This window comes from Primulina huaijiensis, chromosome 9, assembly GCF_012295235.1.
Source record: "Primulina huaijiensis isolate GDHJ02 chromosome 9, ASM1229523v2, whole genome shotgun sequence".
Taxonomy (NCBI): domain Eukaryota; kingdom Viridiplantae; phylum Streptophyta; class Magnoliopsida; order Lamiales; family Gesneriaceae; genus Primulina; species Primulina huaijiensis.
This window is the reverse complement of record NC_133314.1, coordinates 8329528-8344535: the sequence shown is the minus strand read 5'-3', so window position 1 is coordinate 8344535 and position 15008 is coordinate 8329528. Positions and strand designations below refer to the sequence as shown.

General features: G+C 35.9%; 1 protein-coding gene across 1 annotated transcript; it reads right to left on the bottom strand.

Annotated features, from left to right (window-relative positions):
• Nucleotides 1-8698: 8698 nt before the first annotated feature.
• LOC140983851 (uncharacterized) lies at nt 8699-9418 on the bottom strand. Its single transcript, XM_073451009.1, has 2 exons — nt 9365-9418; nt 8699-9109 (listed from the first exon to the last, which is right to left on the bottom strand). The coding sequence occupies exons 1-2, from the start codon at nt 9416-9418 to the stop codon at nt 8699-8701; spliced, it is 465 nt and encodes a 154-aa protein (XP_073307110.1).
• Nucleotides 9419-15008: the final 5590 nt, after the last annotated feature.

Below are 15008 nucleotides of genomic sequence, written 5' to 3'. Positions count from 1 at the left end.
GATTTGATATTGAAAATACAAAAAAAAAATTAAAAAGCATAATTATATTGATGTAGACATCATTTTATTAATTATGATTTTTTTGTATGTCAACGGGAAATTTTATCTTCAATTTATGTTCTTATTATTTTATTAAAAATTTGGTAAATATTTATAGCTTCCTTGAAACAATTCAAAATTAGAAAAATTATGATTGTAAGTTATAATAAGATTTTTGAGTAGGATTTGGATATCTGTTCCTCTGACGGGTATAAAAATGAGAATAAAAATTGAATACTCGATTAAAATGAATATAATAATTAGAGAGTAATATAATTATCGATTAAGTGACTGAGAGAAGAGACCATACTTGCGTGAAGCGATTGAGTGAAGCTAGAAGCTAGAAGCCACTGAGGGATTTAGTGAAGCGGGAAGATCGTTTGAGTGAAGGAGACGATCGATTCAGTGAATCAGAAAGAAGGGTGCCGATTTAGAGTTCAGAAAATAGAGAAGAGCGTAGATTACATACAGAGAAAATAGAGTAGGACACGGAGATGTGAATGAAAATTGGGAAATTGGCGCAATTTTATTTTAATATTATTAAGAGCGGTCAAACCATGATGTAAATGATACATTTCAACATAACGTTTTTAGCTGGCTACAGAAACAATTATTTACAGCGTGCTTTTATTGCACAATATTGTTTGTGTGAACTCTAATAATATTAAGAGCGTGTATGTAAGGGAATGCCGTAAATAATAACATTAACAACATATTTTACTATTTTTAATGTGTGTCATTAATGTTGTAGGATAATGCTCAAATTTCTTCCAGTGCCGGTTGAATCCAAAAAAAACGATAGATAATAATTGCAAGAATTTCAATTTATCAAACAATAAACAGATAAAAAAATAATTCAAACGAGAAGGTGCAGGATGAGTATCCCTACGCTCGGTCACACCTTCTCTCACAAGAGCTTTCACTTTTTTCCCCTTTTTCGCTTTAACATCCTTAATAAACTATAAAATTTTAGAAAGTTGAGCAGAGAAAGCAACTTGCATTGTGTCCATTTTGGCACCTAAAGTCCTTGTGATTTTTTTGGATATCATCAGCCAAAAAAGACTGGGATGTGCTGATTATTGATAGTAGTTTCATAATACGCTACAAGAAAATAGGCATTCAACAACACATCAAACACAACGGTTTTTTTATTAAAATCGTTGTGTTTTATTTTTAACAACGGTTTCAACAAAAACCGTTGTCATAGCCTAAAAAATCCGCTCATAGACAACAGTATTTTTAAAAAAACCCGCTCATAAACAACAGTTTCTTAAAAACCGTTGTCTTTGATGTGTCTACGACAACGGTTTTTAGCGTTTTTTAAAAACCGTTGTCTTATAGCGTTTTTTTGGGAGGTCCGTTGTGGATTAGTGTGTTTTTTGGACAAACAACAACGGTTATCTTAAAGTGTTATTATATTTAGTGACGGTTTTCATAAAGTCGTCGCTTTTTAGCGACGGTTTTGTTAAACAACCGTCTATATTAGCGACAGTTTATGTAGAGGCCTAAAAATCCGTATTTGAAAATTTGCGGAAAAATTTAAAATTTTCTTTTAAACTAAATAAAATATCCTGTTCATAGATAAAAGATTAAATAAAGTATAATGTTTAAAAATAGCAGCGGAAGAATTTAGTTTGCAAAATAACTTTTAAAATTTTATCCAACAGTAAATAAAAATGTTTGAGCGATAACAATAATAAATGCTGAAAAGTGAGGTCCTCGGGTCCCACTACTCCTGACTCGAGTTGGCTCACTGATCCCCGCCCTCGGTCCCGGCATCATCAGTACCTACAACAATCAAGTCTAGTGAGCCTAAAGACTCAGCATGCATATATCGTAAATAACAAGCAAATAAATAATAAAATCGCATGCAAGTGAAAATTTCCTGTACTGAGGTGTAACGTAAAATATCATTTCAATGGTAATTATAGTACGTGCATAACTGAACTGAAAATATCATAGTGAAAATGTTTGCTCCTTGGAGCCCTGTAATGAAATAACTTGTAATAATTTTCTGGTGAGATTATGGTCTACGCAAGTGGTCCCTGAACTGAACTGAACTGAACTGACCGGTAACTGGCGACCGGGCCGGTAACTGGCGACCGGACTTAATAATGTATGTCTGATCAGACTACTGCCACAGTATACTGGGTGAAACAACTGAACTGACCGGTAACTGGCGACCGGACCGGTAACTGGCGACCGGACTTAAGCATGATAGTAAAGTGACCACAAGCAATATCGCATAAATCTCAAAATGAATATTTGCACGTAATATAATTAACTAACATAATTAAATATGAACAATTTCGATCTTCTTGCAATAAAATCATGTACTTGCGATATTTAAAAATACCTATATGGCTTGATTGAAGAGTGAAAGAAGATATAAACATGCCTTGGTTTGTTTTGACAGAAAACAAACGAAATAACGACGCGGCGCGGTGGAGACGGAGTGCTCTTCACTTTCTTACTTTTTCTCTCTTAATTCCTTTAAACCAAGCATGCACCATAATTATTATAATGGCATAAAAATTGTAAACGTGATGCATGAACATTTAAAATATTATGATTTGTGCTCAGGGCGCTGCTATGACTAAAATCTCACTCCGGGTGCAAAATGACCATTTTGTCCCTAGAAACCCAAAAATTATCATTTCAACCCTGGACCTCAAAAATTGACCCGAAGCTTACCAAAATCCTTAAAATGTCCCAAAATATTTTTTTCAAAAGTATTCCTAGACGTAAATTCGAGCCAAAATCAGAACTTGAACGATTCGTTTTTAAAACTCGGGCCGGGGTCCCGGTTTTAACCCGAATCGACTCGAAACTTAATCAACTTTTTCCCAACTTTTCACCATACCTCAAAAACACTTAAAAGACTCTAAAAATCCTAAAAACCCAGATTTTAAACGTTTGAATTTCCTTGGACAGTTGCTGGAAAAAATCCAGCAACTCAACCCTCACCACATGACACGTCCACCTTACTTCTCCTCTAAAGTTACGTGCTCACCTCCCCTCCACCGCCACCAGCCCTCAACCAATCATACCATGACTAATCTAGGCTCCCCTAGACCCAAATAACCCACACTTACACTTCCATGTACCACCCCTTCCTCTCATGATCGCTCCAACCCAAAATGAGCCACCCACGGTTCATGCTCCTTCACGCGACTGAACCATACCATGGGTGTACCAGCAGCCTTCACCTTTCCACAACCACGGTTCAAATCTTATATAGTCTGGTTCAGACCCCAGATCGGCCTTCGAGCCATCGACTCCACCCCTACCTCCCTAAGTGCACTAACCGAGGCCCCCTCACCAAAACCTTCGACTCGGCCTCTCCCCAGCAGCGTCCAACCACCAAACTAAACCCCAAGCCAAACATCTCGACACACCAGTAGTCCCTAACCCCACAAGGATCGCAGCCCCTTGCACCAATTACAGAAAAACGTAAGTTTCAATGAAAGAAAAACAGCATATGAACAAAACCGAAAATATTTCGTATTCTTTNCAACCACCAAACTAAACCCCAAGCCAAACATCTCGACACACCAGTAGTCCCTAACCCCACAAGGATCGCAGCCCCTTGCACCAATTACAGAAAAACGTAAGTTTCAATGAAAGAAAAACAGCATATGAACAAAACCGAAAATCTTTCGTATTCTTGGTGGGATCGAGACTTTACTACAGATTAGTCACACAACAGCATGTATATGGTGTATGAGATGCAAAAACGAGAGTACAATGCGTGCCTTGATGATGTATATACGCGAGGATATCGAAGAACGATGGCCGGAGGAATTTCTCTTTGCAAGAAAATGGTAGCCGAAGCTTTCTTGAATTTCCTGCTGTGAAAACCGAGGGGAATGGTTCTGAAAATGAGGGGTGTCGGCTGGTGGGGTGGGGAATGATAGGTTTAGGGTTAATTAAGTAGTAATTAAATAGTTAACAATTAGCTAATGAGCCCTAAGTTACTAATTAAAAGAAAAAAATGATTTTAAGCCCAAGAAGCTTAAAAGTAGGCCCATTAAATCCAAACGCACTCTCGAAAAATATATCGTGTTAAAAAGGATTTGAAAATATTAGCCAAAACCTTAAAAAGTCCCCCGACTCGATAAAATTAGCGTACCGTTAAAAATTAAAATCATGCGGGTAAAAATATCCAAAATTCCCATTTTTGAAAATTACACTTAAAAACGCTTTAAATAAATTTATAAAAATAAATCGTGTAATTAAAAATTAAAAATAATTTTCCTGAAAATTCTCTGGTCTCCGTTTCTCGTTCGAGCGTGAAATGCACCTAGAAACCCTAATGCATGAATTTATAAAATAACATGAAATAAATTTTAACATGCATGAATTATGCATAAAATGCATAAAAATAATTAAACACAATTTACTGAAATAAATATGCATTTAATGCTTTAAAAATTAATTAAAATGCCAAGGAAATTCAATAATTTGCATGCATGCCAACTTTTTAAATTATATTTACTAACATGCTAAATTACCATTTCTTGAATAAGTCTTTATTAACTTATCTCAATACTCCATATCCAGTCCGGCCTCACTTATTTAACTGAAAAGGTGACAATTAAACTACTACGTAAAATAAATAAATTTAAAAAAAAAAGAATTTAAATACTCATGCAATAAAATCATTTTAATTTAAAATCTAGAATTATGCATGGCTTATACGTAGTCTAATTTACGGGTTCTACAGTTTAATAAACAACAGTCGCTATTAGTGACAGTTTAACCAAAAACCGTCGCAATTTGTCTATAAATATCTGCGTTTTCGGTCCATTTTCTTCACATGATAGATTTTTCTCTCATAAACGATTTTAATTTCGAAATAGGATACGTTTTTTCGCTTCAATTCTTGGTAAATTTCTAATTCTTAGTTAAGATCATGAATATTATTAGTTTAGTCAGATTTATAAGTTTTTTTTGGGTAGATTTATTAAATTATAAAAGTAATTTTTTTTATTTTACGTAAAAAAATATAGTGACGGATTTATTCAAAAACTGTCGCTAATTTTAGCGACGGTTTATAAAAAATCGTCGCTCCATATCATAAACCGTCGTTGTTTTTCAAAAAAAAAAAATAGTCGCAATATGATAGAACGCACTTTCAACAACACCCTCAGTTACAACATTTTTAAGTGGCCTACGACAACGGATAAAATCTGTTGTCGTTTAGTGTTTTTCTTATAGTGATATCTTGCCTTGAATCTGATCAGCTTAACATAGATAGACTTGAATTTATTCTGAAAGCACGACATGCTTGAGAATTCATTCTTTAAAATTAGAAAATATAACATGTCTTTGGATTTGATCATATTTGCAGTTTCGATTAATTGTTAAAGTTCTTGGCCATGATGTCTAATGTTTTCCAACTAATCCAGAGGAAGGACGCCACTTTCAAGAAATTGTTGTTTTTGATCAAGAATTCACTTTTTAATATCTGCAAGTTGAACAATTTTGGTTGTGGAGACTGTTGAAGAAGGAATAGTTGAACTACTGAGGTCAGAAGGTAGAATTAAGGCAAGAACATGAGATACCAAAAGCGGTTTCTGCATACTCTCCTTTGTGATACTCTCAAAAATATCCGGGGCATCAAAGAGATACCCTGGTCATCTTTAGTCTGGGTTTCGGGTAGTCAGGAAGCCATGAATTTTGAGCAAAGCCCACCAACGTGAAGATCAGCCTGGGTAGTAAGAGCTCATGACAGGTATAGGGCGCCCTGTCTTGATCATTATTGGGAAGTCTTTCCGCGCACGTAGGGGCGATGTGACTAGTAGGCTGAAGTAAGTATGAGTTGTCGGGCTATCTAATTACATAAAAAAATCCATAACTGCAGTAACAATCATAAAATCGCAAACATCAAACCAAACCTAAAACTAACATTTTTCAAAAAAGAGCATAAACATCTTCAAACCTCTCAAAAACCACTCTTTCGCATAAAAGTCATTAAAATATATAAAGTTATACTGTTAAATCATCAATTGTGCGGAAAACTAGCAAGGTCATAGGGTTCAGTGCACCATCAGCCCAGTCAGTTCAATCATCAACTCCTCCTGTCTCAACAAAAATATCATCACCTGCATCATTCACACCTAGTGGATCTAATGACTTAGCATGTCTTAACTGTTATAACAAGTAATACGTATACATCCCCATATGTAACAATGAAAATTACATTTATAAAACAACTTTAACATAACACTTGCATAACCTTAAACATTTCATTTCATCATTATACATATACATTTCTTTTTATGGGGAAATCAGTTCATTAATTGTGACCATCATTTCATCCTTCAGTCCATTGATCAATCTCAGTTGTAATCATGGTACCAGGCGGCAAGGCAATAGTAACCACTTTTCCTCTGTGCCTTGGCCTATAATCGGGTTCCTTTCGGGGCTTTGTCCCGTAAACGACTTCCACTGTGGCTTTGTTCCTCATGAATCTCCATTTCCTTGCCGTCACAATCAAATCACCTCATTCAAAACATTTTCATCATTTACACCACTTTATAAAAATACATGCATAAATATCATTTTATTTTTAAATCAAGCATGAAACATGTCTTTTAGCTTTTGCCAATTTTCATCATAAAATTCCATAACCTTTCAAAATAAACACTTTTAACAATCATTACAGTATCCAGGACTCCTAACATTTTTCAGGTATAAAATGACCGTTTTGCCCCTGAAATCCTAATTTTCCTATTTTACCCCTGGACCTCAAAACTTCGACCCGAATCCACCAAAACTTATCATAACAACTTAAAACACACCCATAAACATTTCTTAGATGTAAAATTAAGCCCCTTGACAAAATTTCGTAATTCATTTTAGAACTTGGACCGAAGTCCCGGTTTTAACCTGAATCATCCCGAAACCTAACCAAAATTTCCCAAATTTTAACTATAGCTTAATAACACCTATCCAGCCCCTTAACAACCCAATTCAAGCCATTTAAAACCTTTAGGGATGCCTAGAACCATACTGAAATTTTATGCACCAATCACCCAAACCCTAGACCTAACAAACCACAAGCTCCTTCAATCCTAGCCCCTAATGACCGAGATTAGACCCTGACCAACCACCCTAGGACCATAACCAACCCCTAGGACCCTTCTTGGACTAGCCTTATGTGCCATGCACGAGGACGTGCTTGGTTCGATCCAACGCTTGCGCATGGCTAGGTTGAGCCCTAGCCTTGCGCTAACCCAACCTTGCCCATCTAGTCGTGTGTGGGCCACCATGGCTCGTGGCTAGGACCCTCACGAGCCCAACCCCTCGCCTGGACAACCTGCTCTTTTTTTCCTTAAAACCCGCATGCCCTAGCCCTTCAAGCTTTAACCCGATCGTTCCTTCGCCGTACACCATACTAGGACTACATCGCACACCTAAGGACCCTTAACCTTGTGTATTTCGACCCTCCAACCATGGAAACATGGCAGCCCTCTTCCCATCATCAAGAACCATCAAGAAAATGCAAGAAAAATCAAAATTTTCAATGTATATATCATAAAAAAATAATATAAAGGATATCGATTTTTCATGCAAACATATATATTCACGTGTATTATGGCATGAATGATGAGAAAAAAAGGAATAAGGCGTGTCTTTGCGTGGTTCACGCTCGAATATTGGAGTCTAGGCACGGATAGGCGTTGCTGGAGGGACGTGGAAAACTTGCTGCATTTTTTTTGCCTTCAAAAACCGAAGTGTGAATGCTTGGGGCATGTGGTGTGTGTGGTGCTTTTAGGGGGAGAAAAACCCTATGTTTCTTTGTCTTAGGAATGTGAGTGTAGGAGATTTAGGACTTGGAAGTCAAGGTTCAGGATACAAATGCTTGGGTAGACAACTAGGACCAATAATCTTAGTATAATAAGTCCATTAGTACTTAGGGAAGAAATCTCGTTTAAGAAAGTTTTTGAAAATATTAATCGAGTCTCTAAAAAGTCTTTATTTTAGTAAAAAATCGATTACCTGTTTAAAATACGACTCGACATGTAAAATTATCTCAAAAGACCCCATTTTCGAAATTTACACATTAAATATATCATATATTAAATAATTAAAAATAATCATTCAATAAAAATATTTTTCCTTTACATTCATCGATCTCCGTTCATTGGTCGCATCTCGAATAACTCTTGAAAGCAGTGATTTACCCATTCTAATAGAAAACTCTACTTATAACTTGTAAACATGTCTACCACATTTAATTAATACAAATAAAATAATTTAATTAGGTATTTTTCATTTTTCTTAGATTTTCATGCAGTTGGATTACGTTATCGCATTTTGCACCTTACAATCCCTCCCTCCCTTAAATGAAATTTCGTCCTCGAAATTAAGACATACCGAATAACTCTGGGTAGCGACTTCTCATGTCTGTTTCAGTTTCCCTAGTAGCTTCCTCCTCCGAATGATTTAGCCACTTGACTTTAACTATTTGAATAACCTTATTTTGGAGCCTTCTCTCTTGCCTATCTAGAATCTGTGTAGGCCTCTCCTCGTAGGACATATTTGATGACAACTGCAGAGGCTCATAATTCAGTACATGTGAAGGATTCGACATGTTCTTTCGAAGCATCGAGATGTGTAACACATTATGCACTCCAGTCAGCATTGGTGGCTAAGCCACTCTATAAGCTAATGTTCCAATCTTCTTCAGAACCTCAAACGGTCTTATGAACATCGAACTGAGTTCGCATTTCTTGCCAAATCTCATAACACCCTTCATAGATGCTACTTTCACAAACACGTGGTCACCCAGTGTAAACTCTTTTTCCCTTCTTCGCTTATCAGCATAGCTTTTCTGTCGAGTTTGAACAGTCTTCATCTTATTTCGGATTTTGACTAGTAGCTCTAGTGTCTGTTTGATCAAGTCCTGACCGAACTCTACTTTTTCACCATCCTCATTCCAATGGATCGGTGATCTGTACTTCCTCCCATAAAGTGGCTTGTAAGGAGCCAAGGTTATAGACAACTGATAGCTGTTGTTATAGGTGAAATCCACTATCGGTAACTTGGGTTCCCAGCTGCTCTGGAAATCAATCACACAAGATCATATTAGATCCTCCAGAAACGCTTTATTGAAAAACAACTTCGTCGCCATAGCTGAATGCAGACTCTTCCAGAAGGACGATGTGAACCTCGGATCTCTGTCCGAAACAATGGACACTGTGATTCCGTGCAATCTGACTAACTTTCAGATGTACAAATCTGCGTACTGAGTTATGGTGAATGTCGTCTTACTAGGTAAAAAGTGAGCTGATTTCATAAGACGATCAACTATCACCCAAATGGCGTTGAATCTCCTGATAGTCTCTGGCAATCCCACTACAAAATCCATCGTGATATTTTCTCATTTACACTCGGAAATAGGAAGTGGCTTAAGCTTCCCAGCTGACCTCTGATGCTCTACTTTAACCTGCTGGTACATCAAACATTCGGACAAAAAACGCAAAATGTCTCGTTTCATGCCCGACCACCAATACAATGTCTTCTAATCTTTATACATCTTCGTACTTCTAGAATGAATGGAGTATGGAATATTATGGGCTTCCTTCATAACAACATCTCTCAGTGAATCGCCACTAGGAACCCAAAGTCGATCTCGATATCGAACTATGCCATACTCCTTTGAATACAACTTCCGACCATGGATTCATCTCTCAGTCTCCATATCTGTAATTTCTCATCAGAAGACCGATCTGCTCGGATCTATCCCTCAGAGTCGACTGAACTGACATGGTATAAAGATTAGGAGCCTCGGCCCAAGCATACACCGCAAGCTCAAATTACTGAATCTCTTCTTGCAATGGTCTGTAAACTGACAACTAAGCAACAACTAATATCTTTCTACTCAAATCATCTGCAATTATATATGCTTTCCAGGTATGATAGCTAATGTCACAGTCGTAATCCTTCACCAGCTCTAACCATCTCCACTGCCTTATATTCAACTCTTTTTGGGAGAAGAAGTACTTCAAGCTTTTATGATCAGTGAAAATCTTGCACTTATCCCCATATAAGTAATGTATCCTGACCTTCAGAACAAATACTACTGCTGTAAGCTCGAGATCATGAGTCGGGTAATTTTTCTCATTAACCTTCAATTGTCTAGACGCATATGTTATCACTCGATAATTCTGCATCAGGACTGCACCCAAACCAAGCTTCGAAGCGTCTGTATAGATAACATACTCTCCTTGCCCTGATGGCATTGATAAAAATGGCTCTGAAGTCAAAGCTCGCTTCAACTTCTCAAAAATCTCCTAGCAGTCTGATCCCCAATTAATGTAGAACCCGTTGAATCAGACTACGTATAAGCCATGCATAATTAATTTTATTTAAATTAAAATGATTTTTATGCATGAGGATTTAAATTCATTCTTTTAAAATTGATTGAGTTATTATCATTTATTTTACGCAGTATTTTAGTTTTTATCTTTTCAGTTAAGTAAGTGAGGCCGGAATGGAGTTGGAGTATTAAGATAAAATTGAATGATAAGAAAATAATCTTAGAATTTATTCAAGATAAAGGATATTATTTTAATGTAAAAGAATGTTTAAGAATTAAATTAATTAATTAGAGATAAGTAGTAAATAAATTCTTTTATGTCCAATAATTTAATTAAAAGCCTAAATTAAAATATGTGACCAATTGAGATAAAGTAATCTAGGCTTATTTTTTTTAAGAAATTGTAACTTAACATGTTAGTAAATTTAATTTAAAAATTAGACATGCATGCAAGATAATTACTATCCTAAATTAATTATTTAATTCACTAAAATACTTAATGGGTAGATAAAACTTTAAAGATTAAAATACAAGATTTAGCAATATTTTCCACCCCATTTTAATAAGCAATTCTTGGCCACTTTCTTTAAGATTTAATTTTTGATTTGTCAACTCTCCATTTTTGATATATTTATTTATCCCTTCATGGTAGAATGATTCTTTCATTTTAAATCCCCACTAATTAATAATTAGGCATTATTCCTATCCTCATTTTTGATAAGAAAATCGGCCACCTCCCTTATAGATTTAAAAAAATATATATATTTGACAACTCACCATCTTGATTCATTTTTTTAATCTTTTTCTTGGTATGATAATCCCTTCTTTTTAATCACCAAAATTATTAAGCAATATTTCTACCTTGTACCTAGACTAATAATCGTCCATTCATCCCTCAATTATCCTTCAAAATCCCTTGATATCATATCATTTCCTATCTAACAAACTCTAGGATGGAAAAGTTTGTATCTTGCCATTCAAATCTCCAATTATCTTGCAACTTCCTCATTCATTTCCCTAGCCTTCTCTCCTCTCCATCCTCTCGAAAATATCAGTAGCAAACCTTCAGAAAAATCGTGAGACGCACTAGAGAAATAAGAGGGGAAACAAGAAAGAAAAAGAGAACTCCGTCTCCGCCACGCCGCGTTCGTCGTAATTTTTTGTTTCTTTTGTAAACAAATTCCAGGCATGTGTATGTCCTTCTTTTCTCTTCAATCAAGTCATATACATATTTTTAAACCATGTTATGTTCATAATTCATGTAGCAAAACCGAAATAATGACATCAACTTTAAAAAGAATTCTGCACAGATTTTTCTCGGCCACCTTCATGCTTCACGGTTTTTGCTTTGTGTTTGTGGTTTCAGGGGTTGGCTTGGTTCTAGGCGTTTAAGGCTGCATCTAGACACGATATAGAGTGTGTTAGGAAGTTGTTAGTCCATTGGTTTAAGTCCCTTCCCCCCCAGCAACGCGTATTTGACAGCAACTCTCCTTGGTGCAATTTCGTGTCTCGATTTGCATGGTTTATTGTCTAAGGTAAGGGTTCGGATCTTGGCTGTCCTAGGGGCTGTAGCCATGGTTAGAACCCCTCCTTAGCATGTCTAGGACGTGACCAATAGGACCTTTCATGGCTTGGTTCATGGTCCCATCGGTTTTTAAAACAAACAAGACAAGTGCCCCTTCGGGTTTCATTTTTGATTTCTGTGAGTGAGTTTTCGGCTCTTGGGGTTTTGGATGGATCTTGGTTGGCTTTTAGCCCTTAACCTTGGTTCATACAACACTTCATCATGTCTAGATTGAGCCATGGTTGGTCATATGACCACTGGAACGACACATGACAGCAAGCGATCCAAACAATCGCATAGTACAGATTTTTGGTGCTGTCTGTTTCAAGTTTCGGTTGCCTTGGGTGTTTGCTTGGATTGTGGTTGGCCTAGGCCCCTTAGCCATGGTTAAAGCTACACCTTAGGATGTTAGTAAGGGACTCTAGTCAGTGGTTCATTCCCCAATGACCAGCAGCCTCTTAAACAAAGGAAAGCAAGCACAGCTGCTGCAGCTCGAATTTTACAGCAGCTTCGCTGTGGTTCAGAGGTCACGTAAGAGTTCTTGGTTGGATTTTAGCCTATGGCCTTGGACTGGACAGTACCTTATTGAGTTAGAAAGGTCATGTTTTTGGCCGTTTTTGATTTGGTTAAGTTTAGAGGTCGTACGAGAATTTACGGTGCAATGTGCCAAAGTGACCCCCGAAAGAGCGTTTCACGATTTTTGGCCTCCATTCACTATTTTCGTGTATTAAAGCCACATGGTTATGTTTTCCAGTATTTTAGGAGTATTTTAATCATGGCTAAACGATGGTTCGATGTTGGTTCGGGTTGGTAAGAAGCCATGGTTGAATACTAAGTTTGTTGGGCGTAGTTGTCTCGTTTTTTATTCAATTTTTGAAGGGTTGGTCAAGTTAAGTTTATTTGCATGTTCCTCATGTTAGAATTAGGTCGCAGCGAGCTTGGGAACGATCCAACTCAAGTGGTAAAATAAAACAGGATTTTAATTATATTTCGTGCATAAAAATATAAAATGTTTATTTTTGAGATATATGCGTTATGTCTTGTGGCCACCTCACGCTTATGGTATTCAGCTTATGGGATTATTGCTTCATCCGGTGACTTACGACCGGTTTATGTTTATGTATGAGCACGGATATCCAGTCCAAGGGCTGTGATGATCTCTACCGCCCAGTATACTGTGGTTTAGTCTGATCAGACGATTCATGTTACGTTATGGGCCACTTGCGTAGAACATTATCTCTACAAAAGAATTGTGATATGCTATGTCATGACATGGCTCTATCGAGCAAACATTTTATGTACGATTTTCAGTTACGCACGTATTTATAATTACTCATGACACGATTTTTACGTTACGCTTTACGATATGATATTTTTACGTTGCATGCGATTTTATGATATATGTACTTGTTATTCACGATATATGCATGCTGAGTCTTTAGACTTACTAGACTTGATTGTTGTAGGTACTGATGAGGTCGAGACCGAGGGCGGGGACCAGTGAGCTAGCTTGGGTCGGCAGTAGTAGGAACCCGAGGACCTCATGCTTCAGTTTATTTATCATTATTATGCAAACTCATTTTTATCATGATGAATTATTTTAAGTTGTGGTTTTGAAACAAATATTTACTTCCGCTGCTATTTTGAACATTAAATCTTTTAATCAGTTTATTTTAAGAATGAGGCAAATTATTTACTTTTAAAGAAAAAAAATTTCAAATAATTCCGCAAATTTTCAAATACGAAATACGGGACTCGAGAGCTGGTATCAGAGCCTATATTCTTGTAAAGGTTTGTTCTACTACTGATCTCGAGAAGCTCATGAAGTCACGTCTTCGTTCTGTAAGTTTTACGTTTACGCATTTCGTTTAAAGCATAAAATATTTTATCAGCATGTTTACATGAAATGTTTATTGTCAAGATTATGATTATGCAATATTTATTTAAATTTAAAGAAATAATGGAATTATGCATGTTGGTTACGTATGGATTGTATATATGGAACATTATGCCTCCTAGACGCATTCTTGAGCGCGCGAGAGATGATGAGCCTCGCTAGGAGGACGGTGAGGATAGTAGGCAGGAGAGAGATTTACCACCACTTTGATGAAACTTAAAATTAATAATTTATTATATGTTAAAACCTATATTCTAAAATTTAAGTTTCATTAGAATTATAAAATTATATTATTTTAGTATTGTGTGTTTATATTTAAATGTCTTACTAAATATGTTTTATTTCCAAGTTTTCTACGTGTTTGTAAAATAATGATAACTCAAGCTAAAAAATTCAAATGGAGGTGATTCAAACATGTTTCGAATTCTTGAGAAATTATCTACAACTTTGCATGAGACATGATTGCCTAAAAAGTTGGTTAAGATGATCAAATTGTGAAAATATCAAAAGGAGGACAAATGTACTTTCACCATGACCAGCATATAGTAAAAAAATCATAACTATTTTCATATTTAACCAAATGAGATGAACCAAGTGGCCAAATTCATCTACCGACAATTCCACACATGTTTGCTGTTTTGAGCAGAGTCAAATTCGGTGACTAAAATCATGGAACAAAGCATTGAAAGAAGAGACATGAAATTGAAGTTGGAGGAGACAAAGACTACTATTACAACTACATGACATTAATAAAGTTTTTGACTCTTTCTCTCATTTGGCCTATAAATAGAGGCCTTGTGCTAGCTTGAGAATCATTCTATCTCATTGTAAAATATAGTGTGAGTGTGTATAAAAGTTCTAAGTTCCAATATATTTTTCATTTTCGAAATTATGAGTGATGTTTTTAGTGTTGATCAAAAGTAAGTTCATGGAAAGCTAAATCTATTATGTCAAGGTGAAGAGGATGAATTCTTGGTGAAGTAAGATTGTTTATATTTTGTATATTCTTTCTTTATTTCTTTTCATTTTGCTAATTTCTTTTTATTGTAGGTATAAAAATGAATTATTTGTTGTTATCAATTTACATCAAATGCTTGATACCATTGAAGTGGTTATCTTGATTTGTTGTTTAATTTTGATACAATAAATATTTCATCAATTATTATTGTTATATTATA

Excerpts from the sequence above, each read along its gene's own strand:
- LOC140983851 (XM_073451009.1), bottom strand. The coding sequence starts at position 9,418 with ATGGATTTTGTAGTGGGATTGCCAGAGACTATCAGGAGATTCAACGCC. Across the intron at positions 9,110-9,364 it reads GGAGATTCAACGCCATTTGG|AGCAGCTGGGAACCCAAGTT; the intron begins GTGATAGTTGAT and ends ATTGATTTCCAG.